Source organism: Meriones unguiculatus, chromosome 3, assembly GCF_030254825.1.
Source record: "Meriones unguiculatus strain TT.TT164.6M chromosome 3, Bangor_MerUng_6.1, whole genome shotgun sequence".
Taxonomy (NCBI): Eukaryota; Metazoa; Chordata; class Mammalia; order Rodentia; family Muridae; genus Meriones; species Meriones unguiculatus.
In genome coordinates, this window is record NC_083351.1 from 42,679,715 (window position 1) to 42,699,358 (window position 19,644).

The following is a 19,644-nucleotide window of genomic DNA, read 5'->3' on the forward strand; positions in this document are numbered from 1 at the left end:
TCATATACATTTTATGATTTATCTTTTAGTTTTAATTTGTGTGTGTTATTTGTATGTGTACACACACACATATCTTCCACGTTCATACATATAGACACAAAAGTCAGCATCTCCTTAGTAAGGCTGAATTATCTATTTGATATACTTTTAAAATCCACTTTGGGATAAACACACCAGAGATATATTTGTTGACATATTGCTAAACTTGCATATGTTCCATTTTAATGTTTTTAGTCATTATTATTTTTTCTTACAATTTCAAATGCATGTTTTAGGTTACTGGTAAGAAGCTACTAGAAAAGGGGGAATTGAAGCGTCGATACACAATAATTCCTCTCAATAAAATTTCAGCCAGATCTATTGCTCCTGAAACTCTGAAGATTGCTCAGAATCTTGTAAGTCTTATTCTTTCTTAATTAAATGTTTAACCTTTTTCTTTTAGCTTTAGGAAATACTAATTTTAAGGGGTATAGTCATGTGGAATTCTGATTAACTAACAAGGTGGCCCTTACTATATCTTTTAGTAAGAAGAAAATAGATGTGTACAATGAAATACATTTTTAATTTACCATGCATTTTTATTATTTTAAAAATTATTATTATTGGTTTTATTTAAGTATGTGTAGAAATATGTGCCATATGCTTGTGCCATCAGATGCCAGAAGAGAATGTGTGATCCCCTGGACCTAGCGTTATAAGCTGCCTGACATGAGTGCTGGGAACTGAACTGACCTCTAGAAGAACAGCCAGTGTTCTTAACAGCCACCTTTCCACCCCCCTACATGGGTGTTGACTGCTGATTAAAAATATGAAGTCAGGGCTGGAGAGATGACTCACAAGTTAAGAGAACTGGCTTTTCTTCTAGTGGACCCAGGTTCAATTCCCACCACCAACTTGTCGCCTCACAACTGTGTATAACTGTAGCTTCAGGGAATTTAACAACCTCACTTAGGTATATATGATGGAAAAACACCAATCCACATTTAAAAAAAAATCATTTTAAAAGAAAAAACTCTATTAACAAAATTAGTTTGTTATTGAACAGTTTTGTGTTTTGAGTTGAAAAGTTATGTGAAACCCAGAAATACCATCTGTTGTTATGATATAAGCAGATAGCCAGTGTCTTTAGTATTGAGAAAATTTCAATAAAACTTTCAAAATGTCCTTGTAGTTGAAAGTGGTTATTTGTTTGTTTGTTTTAGTTTGTAACGTAATTTGCCTGTACGTTAAGGCCTGGTTTAGTGTGTTGGAATTTCAAATACCAGCAAGAGCACTTTCTCAGAGTTGGTTGCCCGACCTGTTATTGGTGTTTGTTGCCTTAGCAGATGGTCTGAGCATGGTGCTGTCTTTGTTGTTTTGCTTTTGCCATAAAATGATGGGAGGGTTGGGCATTATAAACAGTTCATCACAAAGCGGCTGTGGATCGCAAAGGAATACTGGGGACTTTGCCTGTTCTTTTTATTCATTGTGTTTATTTCTGTGTTTTGGAAGTGTCTGCTATAGTGCAATTTGAGTAAAAAAGCAATCACTGAACATGAAAACACACATTTTTGTAACTATGCTGATATAGTGATTGCTATACTTTAATAGTTGTATTTATACAGCCCATTTAGATTTACAAACTTATATTGCCTTCTTGATAGAAACTTACAGTGCTTAGTAATTTTGGTTTTTCAACACAGAGAGTTTGTCTTTGTAGCCCTGGCTGTCCTGGAACACATTCTGTAGACCAGGCTGGCCTTGAACTCAGAGAAACACCTGCCTCAGCCTCCTGAAAGCTAGAATTAAATATGTGAGCCACCACTACCCTACTACTTAGTACTTAAACTATTTTAGTTGGTAATAGATCTTTCAGTGTTTAAAATTGTATTTTAAATGAAAATATAATACTAGATATATATATTATAAAATTTAAAGATATATTGTAACAGGTCTTAACTGATTTATATAATCATACTTCAAAGAAAGTAGTGTGTCTTGTGGTGCATCTTTTGTTTTCCTGCAGGTTGGTGCTAACAATGTTCATGTAGCTCTTTCCTTGGTTGACTATAAACCGGAACTTCAGAAAGCAATGGAATTTGTCTTTGGAACAACATTTGTTTGTAACAATATGGACAATGCCAAAAAAGTGGCCTTTGATAAAAGGATAATGACCAGAACTGTAACTCTCGGGGGTGATGTATTTGATCCTCATGGAACATTGAGTGGAGGTGTGTTGTGTCCACTTGTGTTAACAGTTCTGTGGTAAATAGTCTGTGCCTCTGTAGCAGTTTCTTTCTCTATCTGCCAGTTTCTTTTTAAAAGTACAGAATAGTTCCAGAGCCCTCAGGTGTCTTAGGATACACTCTCGCGGATTAACTCAGCCACTCATTCCTCTAAAGCTTGTCCCTGTTTGTGCTTAGGCTAGTCTATGCCCTGAGGTGCTGATTGGAATATGGTCTTGTTTACATACTTTCTGCTTAGTTGCAGTCACAGAGAAGGGAAGGTTGGTTTGGTTTGGTTTGGTTTTTTGGTAAGTTTTTAGCCTAACTACCCATTTTCTCAGGAAACTTAAGAAGACACATTGCAGTGTACTATTACCCTTATCAAATCTTGAAATGGTGCCTTAATGCCATGGAGAAGACACTTTAAAACAATAATTACGCTCTAAGGCTGTATCCTAATAAGATAACAAAGGTTACTATTTATTCTGTACCAGGAAATACTGAAGACTGTGTTGTTTGGTGCAGTAGTTATTAGCCACGTGTGACTCCTCAAAATTGGTGTAATGAGACCAATTTCCTTACTTGCACTATCTGCTTTTCAGAGGATCAATAATAACAGATAATTAGTTAGTAATTAGATAATGCATGTATACTGCATTTTATAATGCCCTAATCTATGGCCCTGAAATACGTAATTAGTCCTTATACCTTTAAGATAGGAGTATACTATCATTTCTAATATGCAGCTGCAGAAATTAAAGAAGCACTAGTTAAGTAACTTAGTACTCAGCGAAGTTTGGAGTTGGAATCCTCACAGTGTGGTTGCAGCTTGTGTTCTTAACTCAATATCAAATAAGTACTGTCTGCATGGACTATAATAATCTAAAGCAGAAGGAATTCTTTGATTGATTCAGAAGTGCTTGGAGTGTCTGTGTTAAGAGCTGGCATATGTATGATACTGTATCTTATTAGCCCTGATGGCGTTGTTAATTAACCTTAGCATCTTTCCATCAAACCTACAGAGCATCCTTGCTAGCATAGTATCTCAGGCTGTCACTGCTGGATGAGTACAGTCACTTCTATATTATATAAGGGCAGTTTATTCTCATGGTTCTGCAGCATCTTCAGAGCCTAGGTCAAGTTATGAGGTGTTAAGATAGCTCTAATTTGAACTAGTTCATTTCACTTATATTACATTGACTGGAGGTCATTTGCTTCTGCTCCCTTTTCTCATACAGTAACTCATTCTGAAGCATTCCTCTTTTCAATATGCTTTTCTTAGTGCAAATGTGAATTATATACTGATGTTCAAGGAGTTAGGTTTTCTTTTATTGGCCAGAACAAATCACATATCAAAGTTTAGTGCTGGAGTGGAAAGTTTGCCTTAGCTAGATAGGTCCAATAGATAGGGCAGTTATTTTGAATCAGGAAACTACCACATCTACCAAGAATTTTTTTTTTTAATTTTTATTTGTTAAGGTTTGGGTAATGGAATAGATTTCTGATTGTCTGAAGTTCACTAGAGAATTTGCTATTTCCTCATTTCTAGTTTAATTCTTTTAGAAAACAATGTTTAATAAGCATGTGATAACTTAATATCTAAAGCCTCTATTACTCTGCTTCAATCCAGGTGCTAGATCCCAGGCAGCTTCCATCTTAACCAAGTTTCAAGAACTCAAAGATGTTCAGAATGAGCTGAGGATCAAGGAGAATGAGCTACATGCTCTGGAGCAGGAGCTAGCGGGTCTTAAAAATGTTGCTGATAAGTAAGTCTTCTTTGGATAAAGCTATACACATTCTGCATGATAAAAAATTATCAGAAATTGACTATCTTTGATTTTATTTTTAATTTTAGAATAAATTTTGTCTAATTTTTACCCACTTTTTTTCTGATTTAAAAGGATATCATTGTTAAAGAAGTTATCAGAGTCTAATCAAGCAAACACAAAAGAAATCTTCATTCTTGAAAAATGTTTGTGGCTTTGGTGTCCTGCTGGGCTTGGTGGGAATGCTTTGATATTCTGGAATGACTCCACACGACACCTGACGGCGGCTTGGTTGAATGTGCTCAGTGTGTCATAGCCTTGATCAGTTGTCAGCACTAAATGAGCACTACTGTGGCTGTCCTTCTATACACTTTTCTATACTCTTTCTATACTCTTTTGTACACTGGTATCAGTGTGTTATCTGAGGAAGAGCTAGACAAATTGATATCAGAAAGGAAGCACTAAGATTATTTTATTTTATTTTATTTTCAATTAGCATACCATGTAACAGGTTTTCTTATGGCACTTTTAACATTTCTTTTGGTGGTTCCACCCACCCCTCTGCCCACAGAGTCCTTATCCCCATCTCCCTAATTCTTTACATGTACCCTCTGTCTCCAGTTTTCTGTATTCCATATTTATGTCATATGTGTTCTGTTATTCTTTGTACACTTTTCCTAAACCTTCTTTTCCATCCTCATGGTACCCTTAATAATTCCATTACACGCACATACCCCCTGCACATATACACCTACATACTTCTTCCACAAATACACATACATGAAGTTAGAAGCTAAAATCTATGTATGAGACTGGATATTACCTTTATGAGCCTTGGTTACCTCACTTAATATTTTTCAATTCTATCAACTTGATAATTTTATAATTGTATAATTTCATTTTTTCTGGCTGAGTAAAACCCTATTGTGTATATGCATCACATGTGTGGACATCTAGGTTATTTCTATTTTCTTGTTATTGTGATTAAAAGCAGCACTAAAACATCAGCATGCAAATACCTTTGGTAGAATCTGTGTACGCGCCCAGGAATGTTCTCTTGCAGTATTCTTTCATGTAGGAGTAGGTTAATTTGGATTTGTTTGTTTTTAGAGACAGGGTCTCAAAAACCTGTAACCCTGGCTGACTCAGAGATCCATTTGGCTCTACTTCTCAAGTGCTGGAATTAAAGGTGTGCCACCGTGCCTGGCATGCATGTCTACTTTTGATCACTACTTGAATCGATGCTTTCTACCCCCTCAAAATCGAGATCATGAATTTCCCCTCTCTTCCTCTCTTGACATTATATACTCAAATACATGTTTTTTGAGTGTTTGGTGTGTGCCAAATACCCTTCATGAGGAAGTGACTAAAATATTTCCGCTGTCTTCTAGCTATTTATAGCTAAGAAAAAAAAAAAAAAACATAAGTGATAAAATATGTTAAATAGTTCTATAAAGCAAAAGGTGCATCTGGAAAGGAAGTAGGAACTGTCCAGGAAAAAAGGCACCAAAATTTTGCTAAGATGACCGGGAAAAGCCTGGCCAAACACAAGCAGACAGCTGATAGCAAACACCGTAATGTTAAGAATGGTGCTATAGTGAGCCAGGATGTAGTCTGTGCTTGCCTAAAGCTTCAGCACTGAGTGTTGCAAACTTACAGATATGCTTGAAATGTAAGTATCATCTTTCTAGTCCCTCTGAAGATGGTAAACAAGAACTGATAGAAATACTCTGTTTAGAATTTATGATTTTGAGTAAATGTAAAAATTAAAATGATTTGTGTAAGTTAAAAATTGTACTAAGACTTGAGATCCACTGTAGTTATGGAAGAGCTCTCCATATTACACTAGAGTGGCATTCCAGTATGAAATTGTATGAAAATACCCGTTTTCCCCCACATCTTTATTTACTTATATCAGTTGTAGAGTAACTGAATTTTTTTCTGTGAAAAAGATGCAAAAAAGTTTTTCTGTTCAGTGGAAGCTCTAGCAGGATGCTGGTGAGTTTGTAGGGCTGTAGGCTTTGCAGGCTTCATTTTTTTTTTTTTTTTTCTTTTTTGGATGCAGAAGATTATTCTTCAGACTTACTGACTAATGTATCGCTGAGGAAAAAGAAACTAATTTTGAAATTTTCAAAATGTGAGGATCAGCAAAAGCCATTCTTAGGTATATTGTATCAGAACTTTAGCGTAGTTTTCTTCAAAATATTTGTTCCACATATTTTTAATGACTTGGAGTGGAAAGTGCTGTTTTATTTACTGTCAGGCAGTTTCCAGTAGGAGTACGCAAGATAGTGTTTTTATTTGGGTTAATCCTTTTCTCCTCAAAGCTCATGAATTTCTACTGACTAGGGTATATTGTGAATTTATATGAATTTGAAATTTCGCTGCAATTGAGTTAGCTAAATACTATGCAAAGAGATGAGCGGCCAGAACATATAGTAGTATAGCATTGCTGGGAAAGCACATTACAGATGCTAAGGTGAGTCCCAGGACTTCATAAACTGTAAAACATGACGTCATTCACTGTAAAAAAATGGATAGCTATTATTACTGACATTTGAAAATGGGAATTAAAGAAGTTTATTAGCCACAGTTAGGGAATTATTATGTACTTATGTATTTCTATGTATCAGTATGAATTATCATTAATTTTATTTTTATAGTAATTACTGGTTGTATATAGGTATATTTATGCATGTAAATAAACTTAATTTATTCAAAGATAGTGTTTTATAAAATTAAGGCTTTTATGAAAATAGCTATTTGGGGTCTTGATCATTTAGTTTACCTTCAATAATAGCTTTCCATGATAACTGTTAGCATCTCATTCTATTTATATTACATGAGCGTATTTTATTTGTATTGCTTTAGGTAAGAGCCTCATGTTTGAATGTATGTCTCAAACACCAAGGATATTTATAAACTTGTCTTTTTAAGGTATCACCAACTGAAACAGCAATGGGAGATGAAGGCAGAGGAGGGAGATTTGTTGCAAACCAAACTTCAGCAAAGCTCTTATCATAAGCAACAAGAAGAATTAGATGCTCTTAAAAAAACCATTGGTAAGATGGAAACCAGTGTGCCTAATCTCTATATGCTGCTCTCATTTCTTTCATACTCAGAAGATTTGATGTTCATCATTTACATGGGCCTTTTACTGTAGCACAAATTCAAGTGGGGGACTTTGGGTCCCAGGTTGTAATCAACCTCGTTTTTATTATGCATCACCAAAATTGTCTTCTTCTTTTTTTTTTTTTTTAACCAATACTCATATCAGTATGGAAAAGTCCTCATTTCTTTATATCCTTTCCTAGATGTTTTAGAATTTTCTAATCTTAAGTTGTGAGTAGGTGACATGAGTATTCAAGTGTTCAAGTATTTAATTTGCATTTTGTTTATCATTAAAGTTTAGGACACTTGTATTTTTATTGGATCTTTGGGTTTCTGTGCTTATTTGCCCATTTTCTTTGTAGGTAACTTGTTTTCTTCCATTGTTTACATACAAAAAGTTGAATATAATGCTATTTATAGCTACTTAGATGTAGCAGCATGCACCTGGGAGAATGGGTCCTGAAGTTGATGTGAACTAAAGTCTGTGCCATAACCAACTTTATTCAGAGCATCAGACAGTTTACACTCTGAGGATATTCTTGAAGGTTAATTGTTGTTGCAAATAAATGGTGTGGGCTATGTAACGTTTATTATTTGCCCTATAATTATTATGGTGGTATTATTTAAAATGCTATCACAATCAGTAAGACATAGACACCTGTTAGATTCTGTTGTTGTTAGATTTTTATAGTTGCATTATTTACCTTGGGCTGGGCAGATACTCCATCTATGCTATCTCAATAACCTCACCATTCACAATCCCAAAATACTTGCGTGTGTTTTTCATCTGGGACTTTTTGTACCATTCTTGGAGTTTTCTTTAAAGGTCTCAGAAATCTCTTACAACTTCATTTATAGACTGTTCAGTCATTTTCCAGTGCAAATTCCTTAAGTGTTCCATATTTTTTTTTCAAAAGAAGCTTTTTCCCCTTCTTTCATTATAACTTAGTTGTATATAACAGTTTGTTTTGTTTTTGTCATTCATTATGACAAAAATCTACATGTGCATTTCTCTAATATTTCTATTCTGCACTGAAAAGTCATAAAAAATTGTACAGTGTTAGATTCTAGAATTTTTGCATCATGAGTCCTCGCTCTTATAGATGTCACATATGACCAGAATGTATCTATTCTTCTTTGTTTGCTTATGTTTAAAGCCCCAGCTTCAATCTAAACATGTTCTCATGGTCCAGGCTGCCTTGGTGTGCATCAGGAGGCAGAGGCATTATAAGCTTGAGTTGACTAAAATCATGGAAAATAGTGTGACCTCAGTATTGATTTGAACTGCAGGGTAGGAGATATAATTCAAGGAGTAGCATGTACTTTGTAAATGCAAGGTTGAGATTTATCCTTAGCATTTTATAAAGAAAATCATGTCACCCCCAGCTCCCAATAAATACAGACTGATCTTTCAGAAGAAATAACTTCACAGATCTTTAGATAATTCAAATATGGCTTTTAGTGGGATATATGTTTCATTATGCCATTTCCAAAACATAGCTATAATGCTTTAAAAAATCTAATACTAGCTTCTAATTTTCAAAACATTTTTAAAATCAATTTGATGTATAAACTTTTATCTGTGTTATTAAATTAGCCATGTTTAACTACCTTATGATTCAGAGGAAAGTGAGGAGACATTAAAAAACACCAAAGAAATACAAAAGAAAGCTGAAGAAAAGTATGAAGCATTGGAGAATAAAATGAAAAATGCAGAAGCTGAAAGAGAGAAAGAACTGAAGGATGCTCAGGAAAAACTGGATTGTGCCAAAACAAAGGCAGATGCATCTAATAAGAAAATGAAAGAAAAACAACAGGTAAGACCTTCCTTAGCAATATTTTTAAATGAGCGTAGAGCAGAAGGTGATGAAATATCATTGGCTGGCCATACTCATCAGTGTTGATTCCAAAATTTAAGCAAGTTGTGTAAATTGTAAATTATGCATCTTAAAAGCCAAGCACTGTTCTCTGAAAACACTGCAGTTGAGTCACACAAATCAGGAGCAAATCATGTGATGTCTTGTGTCTTACAAAGGATTAACAGATTTATATTCCTATTCATCACCACCTTTGTGCATATGCAATATTAGAAGCTGAAGACAAAAGGACAAGATGTCATAGAATTGGAGGCTGATCCTTATTATTTTTTGCATAGTGCCAAAGCCTGTATTTGAATGTGTTTATGTCTCCAAAGAGTAATTACACTCTAAACTTTCCATCTTTACCCAGCTTAAAATTCTTTCATTAAATAGCTTCACAAAAATTTTCCAGTGAACTAAAAGTCTATATTGGAAAGCAAAATCAAGATAGAAAGGTTTTTACATGCTGAAAAAAATTGTCACTAAACTCACTACTACTGCATATGCTATACAGAATTTTATTACTTTTCTATAGTATAATTAAAGATAAAGAAAATAACATGTAATTTTCTAAACTCAAAATTTACAGTTTTAAAAGGGAATAAGCTGTTTTCTTTTTCTTCTGAGATAACAGCTTCGTTCGTTGGTAGTTTAATACTTAACAGTTAGTCCTACTTAAATGAAAATAATGTCAGTTTTTATCTCTGTATGAAGGTAAATGACTTGCTAGCAGTTAACCTTAAATTCTACGTTTCTGTAGGAAGTTGAAGCTATCACTCTGGAGCTTGAAGAACTCAAAAGAGAACATGTATCTAATAAACAGCAGCTTGATGCTGTGAACGAAGCCATCAAAGCCTATGAAGGTCAGATGGAAATAATGGCAGCAGAGGTAGCTAAAAATAAGGTAAGATTTATTCATCAAATTGGAGAAATTTAAAAACACTTAGAGACAGGTTTTGGGGTTGGGTTCAAGGAGCATGCTGAAGCAGATTGTCTTTTAACTCCACAAAAGTCAGCATGGTGGGGAGTCAGAGTTCAGGCCGGGAGGGTAAATATGCTCAGAAAGATATGGTAGAGGGGACCCTGGAGAGCTCAGGCCCCTTCTTTGGTTTCAGAGAAAGGGGGAGCTCCCCTTGTCAAGTGTTCTTGAGTAATTCACAGCAGTGTCTTTCAGTCAGGTGAGCTATGGGTTGAGGCTGGCCAGCATTGGGGTGTGGGGTGCCGTGTGTGGGGGCAGCTTGTAGTGTGAGGAAGAACAGCAGGCATCTTGTTAATGTGGTAGTTGTAGGCTGTGGGGCAGGTCGAGAGAGGGAGCATGCTTAGTCAGGTGTGCCCTTTATCAGAGTGAGGGATGTTCGAGGGTTGTCCCTCCCTTAGAATCTCATAACCTGAGCCTGTAAGTTTCTTAAGAATAATTTCTCTACTCTTTTCCTGGAATTGGCCACCTGGGGAGACTGTTCCAGTTTCAGATTCAGAGGCTCTTGGTAAAGGGTTGTCATTTTCTACATAGCAGCTTTGAGAAAGAAGATATTGTGTGTGGGCATAGCCTAATTAGCTCCTAGCCCAAAATTTAATGCTCATTTACTTATGAAATGTTGAATTAAAATGACTGATTTAGTGCTTTAAGTCTTTTCATTTATGATCAGAGTATGGAGTGAAATGGGGACTTCAAATAATAAAGTCACATCAAGCCATGCATGGTGGCGCACACCTTTAATCCCAGCACTTTGGAGGCAGAGGCAGGTGGATCTCTGAGTTCAAGGCCAGCCCAGTCTATAGAGCAATTCTAGGACAGCCAAGGCCACACAGAGAAGCCCTGTCTTGATAAACAAAAACAAACAAACAAAAAATCACCTCAAAGTTTCATATAGTAAAATGAACAGAGTTGGGAGAAAGGATTGATCCCTGGGGTTAAAGAGAATTCTTAGGTATCTGAAAACAACAGAAAAAAATGGCTGTTAACCCCAATCTGAGGTGATTGATGTGTGGATACAGCCTTAGAGCCCCGCTTCACCCACAAGGCTGAGGGCCAGGTCTAAGTGCACAACTATGTTTGGCTTGGTAAAGATTTAGCTTTGTCAGAAAAGGCTGTCCACACAAAGGCTGTGTATGCTTGGTGACTACTGAGAAATTTCTGTGAACCTTTGGGTGGTATCCAGCCTTGAACCATGCCAGGACGTGCATGGTACTGTCCTTGTACTTAGTAAGCTCACCTTTGATACAGGCACACTGCAGCCAGCAAGTACATTCCTCCCATAGTGTCTCTAAAGTATAACGTTGTAATGCTGCAATAGTGTTTCAGCTGATAAGGGAGAAATGTCCAGGTCTCAGAAGCAGGACTGTGAAGGCTAAGACTCAGAGACCCTTATGAATATTTTAGACTCACACCTGTTTTAATAATTTTAAGTTCTCTTCCATAATGTTTCTGTTCCTACTTGTGTAATATAGCCTTCATTTTCAAGTCTTTGTGTTTTGGCTGAGACGCTATTGTTACTAGTGGCATGAGTTTTGTGTTTACTGAGTATTTTGTCAGGTAATTAGCACACAGTGTTGCGGGGTCTCCATCCACACAGGAGGAGCGTTATAGTAAAGAGCATTTCACTTTGTTTCTTGCTACGTTGTTTGTAGCCTACAGTGGCATCTGCTCGTTCTTGATACTTTTCCTAATTACATTCCATTTTGTTAACACATTCATACATATTAATACACATTAGCAGCAGAATAACATTTTTTAACTACTCCTTTTCTGACTAAGGATTTGTAATTTGTCTCAACTTTATAGTTCGTGGATGTTTTACACAGTTTCTGTTCAGTTTTCCTTTCTTGCTTTAAATGTAAAATTTAAGTTTTGTTGTTCTGGTTTCCTTTATTTTGGCCTTTTTTTTTTTGACATAATTTCTTCCTCTGTCTTCTCCTCTGCCAATATCATGTTACATTTTTCTTAATAGGAAATTGTAAGATAGATAAGTTAGTTGTTAACGGTTGTTCAGTCAGGCTTTACCTTAAAAAGTATTTCCTTTTGCCAATAGGAGCAGATAAGCATACTCCCTGGGAGCTAAGGAGTACTACTACTAATTGGCTTGAGACGAACAAGATTAAAACTCCATTTCTGCTCCATCTGAAGTAATAGGGCTTATGTGTCTTTTCTCCCAGTGCAAAGAAGCCTGACAGTCACATATACCCTATACCATTAAACCTTGGCATGAGAGTCTTCGTAAGCATGGTTCTGTCAGATGTGCTTATAGTTGATAAGACTGTTTGTTATTTTCCTTTAAAGCACCAGAATTTTACTCTTTTTTTTTTTCTTTTCTTGTTTTTTTTTTTTCATCTTCAAAAGGTTTTAAGAGCTAAAATATCAGCCAGGCATGGTAGTGCATGCCTGCAATCCCAGCACTTGGGGAGGCAGAGGCAGGTGTATCTCTTTGAGTTGGAGGCCAGCGTGGTCTACAAAGAGAGTCCAGGACAGCCAAGGGTACACAGAGAAATCCTGTCTCGAAAAACAAAAACAAACCAAAAAAAGAGCTAAAATATCTTTAAATTTCTAATGTGAGCCTTGGATTTTCTTGCTGTTGTAGAAGAGCATTAATGAGCACTGCATTATAAGGGGATTAAACCACCCTAAGCACCTCTAACAGTCTGATGTGTAGAACATTGTTGCTCAGAATTATGTTTATTCACTACCCAAACCAGTAATGTAAATTATTATTAGTTCTTGTGATCACTTAGAAAAATCATGGCTTAGAGTCTTTTTGACCTATTATTGTACTTAACTTGGTTTGGCTTTTTACCCCCTAATGTAAGTGAAAATCGATGTAGGGGGTTTTGTCTTTTTTTTTTTTTTTAATGTAAACATTACTTTGCGTTTGTGGTCTAACCTTAACTACAGCGACATTCAGAATCTAGGGTGAAGCAAAGAGTCTTGAGTGAGTTGGGAGCAGACTGAATAACGGCTGTAATTAGCCCTTCGAAGTTAGGTAGCCTCCACCTATGGGGAGCAGGTGGCCCTGAAAGTCATAGGAAGAAATTTGTCTTTGCAACAGGTCTGTTGCTTTCAACAAAAGGTTCTGTTTATTTTGTTTTGACCCCTGTGTTAAAATCAAATGTACCACGTTCTGGAGCCAGTGGTCACACTCTGACACCTTACTTCTATAGAAGGGAAAAGTCATAAAGCAACCTCTCTTATCTGGAGCTCTTACCAATGTCCCTCCTGGACATATGTTCTTTGGGGATATTTCAGTTTATCTTCTTGTTAACTGCTCAGAACTGCACTTTTTAAACAGAGAAACAGCAAGTCAGCTCTCGTAGTCCCTCCTCCCAGTCATTCTACCTACACTGCAGCCAGGAAAAGCTCTCATTTCCAGCATGAATTGTATACTAGGCTGGTTCTTGTAGTGATTTACCTGGTGCTTAGGTTCAAGTCTCATTTTAATGTGGGTTTAAAATGTGATTAGTTAGACAAGCATTTATCTCTAGTCACACTCACATGCCTTTCAGAAATCTGTCAGATCAACGTGGAACATAATTAAGATACTTATTACCTTACTTTGTATTCTTTAATTTTTCTTTTTGTTGTTGTTTTAGGAAGCAGTGAATAAAGCTCAAGATGAGCTGATGAAGCAAAAAGAAATAATAATGGCACAGGACAATATAATTAAAGAGAAATGTGCAGAAGTGGCAAAACACAATTTACAGAACAATGATTCTCAACTTCAAATTAAGGAGTTAGACCACAGCATAAGCAAACATAAGCGGGAAGCTGATGATGCTGCTGCGAAGGTATGGTTATGTGTAGTTTTACCACATGGATAATCACGTTATTTCTGAGCTCTTGAAAAATCTAGTAACTGCTCAATAGGAAACTTGCTACAAATGGCAGAACCAAAGACTAAAGTATATTTGAGTTTACAGATGTGTTAACTGCTTGTCAGTAACAATCATTTTCTATAAATGACCCAAGTGATCTAAAGGTGGACATTTATTCCTCTCTTTAAGATGTATTTTCATATGTAGTGGTATTATTTCTATCCATACTTATTAATAAAACTTATTAATAGTAATAATAATATAAATTCATTATATTACAAGTTGAATTTTAAGAACTCAAAAAATATGTCTATAGGTCTCATGTTAAAAGACATTGTTATTTTGGGTGTTGTCATAGTCAGGTGTCAATGCTATTTATTCAGTCTTACTGAAAATATTGATGATGTTGTACAATGCAGTTATTTTAAAGATATCCCAGTTTTTAGTTGCACTAGAAATGTCTTTCTTTGCTATGTCACAGTAGATTAAGTATCTTAAAGAGGATATGATTGCCGTTGTAAAAAGTGATTATATTAGATACTATGCTGAAGATTCAGGGATAAGTGGCATATCCACACATTACCTTCAAAGACCTTCCCAGTCATCTTAGGAGCTGGACTATAGTTGACAGTTGACTTGTATTTCAGAGGTACCATGCAGTGGACAATAGTGAGGGCAAATAGATGAGACAAGGATTACATTCTACTAATCAGAATGAACCTCACACAGTTATAGAGGAAAACCATTAAGGATTGTAATTTGAAATTTGCAGTGGTTCTTTTATATAAAAATGTTACATTTTACCTTGTCAGAAGATGTAGAATTACAGATAATCAAGTCAGCTTTTTTTTTCCTAGATTAAAATTCTAAAGAATTATTATATAGTCACAATTAGACTTCCATGATTTCATCAAATATTTGTCTATTTCTAAGGAGTTTTAGCTACACACAAATTGCTTTTTGAAGTAATTTAGTAAAATCTGAATGAGCCTCATCTTAATTTTAATAGAGATGTTTTGAATATACAAATGAAGCATCTTTAATCTGGAAATCTTAAGTGCTCCAAATTTAAAACATTTTGTGTGCCAAAACTACATATGGAGAAAAACACCTGATCTCATGTACCAGATCAGAAAGTAAAGACACAGTAAAAATGTTATGTAAAATTACCTTCATATTTTATATGACTTTTCTGCTTTGACTTAGGTCCTATTTGCAAGATAGCTCACTGTTTATATGTAAATATTATAAAGAGTGCATTGAAAAAAAAAATAAAATAAAATGTAACTGATAAAAAAAAAGAAAAAAAAAGAGTGTCATTCTTATTTCTGTAGATGAACTGCCAGACCCTTTCTTTGTCTGGGTCATTGTGGTGGTTTGTTGGGTTGTTTGTTTGTTTTTCTCCCAAATATTTGATTTAAAAGTAGTAAGCACTTAGGAAACTGGTTTAAAAAAATTTGGTTTGACTACAGTTTTATTTCTTTCTGTGGCTAGGTATCCAAAATGTTGAATGATTATGACTGGATTAATGCTGAGAAGCATCTCTTTGGCCAACCTAATAGTGCGTATGATTTCAAAACAAACAATCCCAAAGAAGCTGGTCAAAGACTTCAGAAGTTACAAGAAGTAAAAGAGAAACTAGGAAGAAATGTCAACATGAGAGCTATGAATGTACTGGCCGAAGCAGAGGAGCGAGTGAGTCCACTGCTTTATCTGGCCATATTAGAACAGCGTGGTATCTGACACTGGTGTGTGGTCTCTTAAGCTGTTATGAGATTCATCCCTTTGCCTAAAGTAGTACATAGGTTCTTGCTGTTTTTCTTTACCTATTTCTCCATTTTCTTCATTTCTTCTTTGTTATTTTGCTCTTTTTGTAATCAGTTCCCTTTATGCTCTCTTGTATCAGTGACATTTGCTGTCTGCTATAAACATTTTTATATTTAAAAAAAAATTCTAATTGGAGCTTGCTTACAGTTTCAGAGGTTCATTTTCTTCTTGATGGGGCCATGGCAGCATGCAGACAGTGCTGAAGGAGTAGCTGAAGCCTGTAGCCTGATCTTTGTAGGCAGCAAGAGAGAGACTCTGGTCTTGGCATGGACTCTTGATTCACCCTAGTGATTCACTTTCTCCAACAAAACCACACCTCCTAGTTATTTTAATACTTTCAGTTAGTGCCAGTCTGTGGTGACTAAGCATTCAAATATATGAGCATATGGGACCCATTCTTACTCAAACCACCACAATGTCCTAATCTTATACTTGGTAAAATAAAAACTTAACTCCTTGGTTTGTTTTTATATCATTTACTTGCCTTGAGAATGTGCTATGCTGCTGATCTGTACTCTCCCTCCTTGTACTATTACATCCTTGGTAAGTTCTGAGTTCCTCTCCCTATGGTGTATACTGAAATTATTGCATAAGTAATGACTAAAACTATTGAGTGGGTAATACCCACCTTTACCACTCTAAATCCAGCAGCATTGTCTGGGTTTTAATGCTCTCAGTTACTTGATAGTGTGTCCATCTCTTCTGCTGAGACAATACTCTTAAAGTCTAGGAAGCAAATATCACTATCACTTGGTGATGAACCTGAGATGACTAGTATAAGGGTAACCTAGTAGGAACAATTCCCTGCTCCTGAGAATCTTATAGGGAAAAAGTATTCTCAGTAACTGTATGAGTATTTTTTATTTAATTCAGCAAAATTCATTTTGTAGTTTCATATTAGAGAATAGTGCGATATGTGTGAAATTAATACTAGTTCAAAACTTTTATGAAGTTTTGCTCTGCTAAGTTTTTTTTTTTTTTTAATATTACTAACACTTGCTTGTACAAAAAAAATCTGTTAGATACCACATAGGCTAGAAATGTTGCTGTTGTGTTCCTCTGCTTTCATTTCCACGTTAAAGCAGTGGAATATACAGTTAAAGTTTTGCATTTAAGCTGCATACCATTGTGGGACTTGTTTCTTTTTATTAGATCATGATAACTGGGCTCTAATACCTCTTTAAAAAAGAATGTTAAAAGAAAAATGTTTAAAGAATTAGGTTATCCTAGTTAGGGTTACTCTTGCTATGATAAATCTGTGTCCAAAAGTAACTTGGAGCAGACAGGGTTTGTTTGGCCAAGATGTCTTGATTATAGTCCATTGTTGAGGGAAGCCAAGCCAGCACCTGAGTCAGTCCCAGAACCTGGCAGGAGTTGAAAGCAGAAACTACAGAGGAATGCTATTACTGGCTTGCTCAGACAGCTTTCTTCTATAACTCAGGACACTATGCCCAAAGGAGGCACTACCCACAATAGGGTAGCCTCTCTTTTATAATCACTAATCAGGAAAATGCCCCATGGATTTGCCCTGGACTTGGCCAGTCTCAGAGAGACATTTTCTCAATGAAGGCTTTTTTTTTTCCCCAAATGACTCTAGCTTGTGGCAAGTTGACAAACAAACAAAAAGAATGAAAGAAGCTAAGAAGCACCGAGGTTCTCTATTGAGGAATAGTTAACCTTATGTTCGAGTGTGTTTGTTTAAGAACTTAATTTATGGAGTAAATAAGATGGAAGATGTAGAGAGGAGGTGGCATGACTGGCTCAAGTTAAGGCAGGAAATATGAAGCCTACCTGAAATGTGAAGTGAAGCTATGAGGAGAAAGGGCTTAGAGTTCTCTACTGTCAGCTGTGAGACTTTCCGCCTGCAGCCCCCAGCAGATGGGTAGTCTGAAGCTGTAGATGTGAGCTGAGACAGGCACCAGATACTCACTCAGCTGCAGAGAATCCATTCTAGGACAGAGCAGTGCATAGAACACTAAAGGGCTTATTATGTTCAAGGCACTGAAAAAGACCAAATGGGCAGACCCCAAAGAAGACCTTCATTCTGTAGTCAGAAGGTAAAGACCAATGACACGCACATACATCACTGCAAAGAGTTAAAGGTTTATTTATGGCACTGCTAGAACTGGCCCAATTGTACTTAAGTTTTCATGTGACATTTTTCAGTTTGCTTCGAATGCTAGGAAGAAAAGGAACTATTAGTATAGTCCAAATATTTTTAGGACTTGATAAATTATTGGTTCTGGCAGTTGAATTTTCCTGTATATTGGTAAAATTTTACTTTTCTCATACTTTGTTTGAAGTTCTGGTACATTGTATCTTTCTAGTCAGTAGGGCTGTGTTATGTTTAAAAATAACAAAAATTCTTTATAACTGACTAAATTCCAGAATGTGGAATAAAATTTTTATTTTACAAATAAAATGTCCTGTTTTCCTTACAGTATAATGATTTGATGAAGAAGAAAAGAATTGTAGAAAATGACAAATCCAAAATCCTTGCAACTATAGAAGATCTTGACCAGAAAAAAAACCAGGCCCTAAATATTGCTTGGCAAAAGGTACGTGACTCCCAAAATGTAATCCCAAGGCAAGGATGAAAGACCATTATCAGTAGGTTTACACTGTAAGAGTAGTTCAATGTGGCTTAAATGAGGCACATGTTCACACCTGAGTTAAAGCCTCCCAGAATTTTTAAAATGTGTTTTTGTCTTTGACTTCACTACAAGACAGAGACAAGTTTATGCCTCAACACCCTTTATCTTGACGACATTTTCTTATATTTGGAAGGAAACTTCAATACTCTTCAGTATCTGCTACACTAAAAGCAACTGCTTAACACTAAAAGCAGCACATCTCACTTGACAGTAGAGCTGGAAATAAGAACCCTGGAAGGACTCGGTTTTACCATCTTTTGTTTTTCTTGCCATTTTCAAAACATTTCCATACATCAAATCTATACAATTCAATAAACTACTATGCCAAAATACAGGCTTGGTTTATAGTTTGTGTGATGATGATGATTTGCAAGTTGTGTAAATTGAAGTTTAAAAAGAAATAGCAATACTTTAAAAATCTTTTTAATTGCCATATAGTAACTATATATGTTTAAAGGGCATGCTATGGCATTTCTGTATGTACAATAAGACACAGGCACTCAACATACTCACTTCAAACATCTAATACTTCCTGAGCTAAGAACATCAAAATCCTTTTTATGTAGCTATTTTGAATTTTCCATTAATTGCAGTCAACACTAGTTCATCCTGTGATAAAAAAGCAGAATGTAGTCTTCTTATAAACCTATTCATATAAGTGTTAGGTAAATGTTCTCAGTGCTGTGACAAAGGAAAGGTGGTTTTGGCTCACATTCTGGGGATGTACTCCGTTACAGCAGGGAAGTCCTGAGGCAGGAGTAGCAGCCCACTGATTCCATCGTTCCCACAGTGAGGAAGCAGTGAGAGAGACTGATGTGGGGTGGTTTGCTCACTCTTTAATTCGATCTGGGGCTTGACCACGTGAGGCCATACCATCCACATTTATTTTAGGATAGACCTTGTTTCCGTTAACACACCATTACAGAGGTGACCAGGTGATGCTAAGTCCTGTCAGGTTGTCAGTCAAAATCAACCATCACAGCATAAAAGGATACATGATATTTGTATTTCTGTGCCTAACATTTATTTACCATAATCTTTTCTATTCATGTTGCGAAAGAGCAGAGAATTTACTTGGATAATATTCTGTTCTATATCTGTATCAGATGTATCACATTTTCACTGAGTACCTTTTTATCAATAGGCCCTATGTTGGTTTCAAATTTTGACTCTTTCTCCATCTTTGATGGTGTTACAGTTTGTCTTTTTCATGTCGACCATTTTAATTTGAGTGAGATGGTAGGTTACAGTGCTTTTAGTTTGCATTAGTCATATGGAAATGTTTCCTTGTTGGCCTTTTGTGTAACTGTTTTGAGGAATTTTTTAAAATTATTTTATTTTATGTCCACTGGTATTTTGCCTACATGTATGTCTGTGTAAGGGTGTCAAATCTTGTAGTTACAGACAGTTGTGTGCTACT

General features: G+C 35.8%; 1 protein-coding gene across 1 annotated transcript in view; it reads left to right on the forward strand.

Annotated features, from left to right (window-relative positions):
• The window catches only part of Smc2 (structural maintenance of chromosomes 2), a 46,852-nt gene that overhangs the window by 19,219 nt on the left and 7,989 nt on the right, over positions 1–19,644 (forward strand). The window contains exons 14-22 of the mRNA XM_021660989.2: positions 276–395; positions 2,006–2,210; positions 3,835–3,970; positions 6,908–7,032; positions 8,705–8,898; positions 9,701–9,844; positions 13,522–13,716; positions 15,238–15,438; positions 18,012–18,128. Of these exons, the coding sequence (XP_021516664.1) occupies positions 276–395; positions 2,006–2,210; positions 3,835–3,970; positions 6,908–7,032; positions 8,705–8,898; positions 9,701–9,844; positions 13,522–13,716; positions 15,238–15,438; positions 18,012–18,128 (1,437 nt within the window). The remainder of the gene's footprint in view (positions 1–275; positions 396–2,005; positions 2,211–3,834; positions 3,971–6,907; positions 7,033–8,704; positions 8,899–9,700; positions 9,845–13,521; positions 13,717–15,237; positions 15,439–18,011; positions 18,129–19,644) is intronic.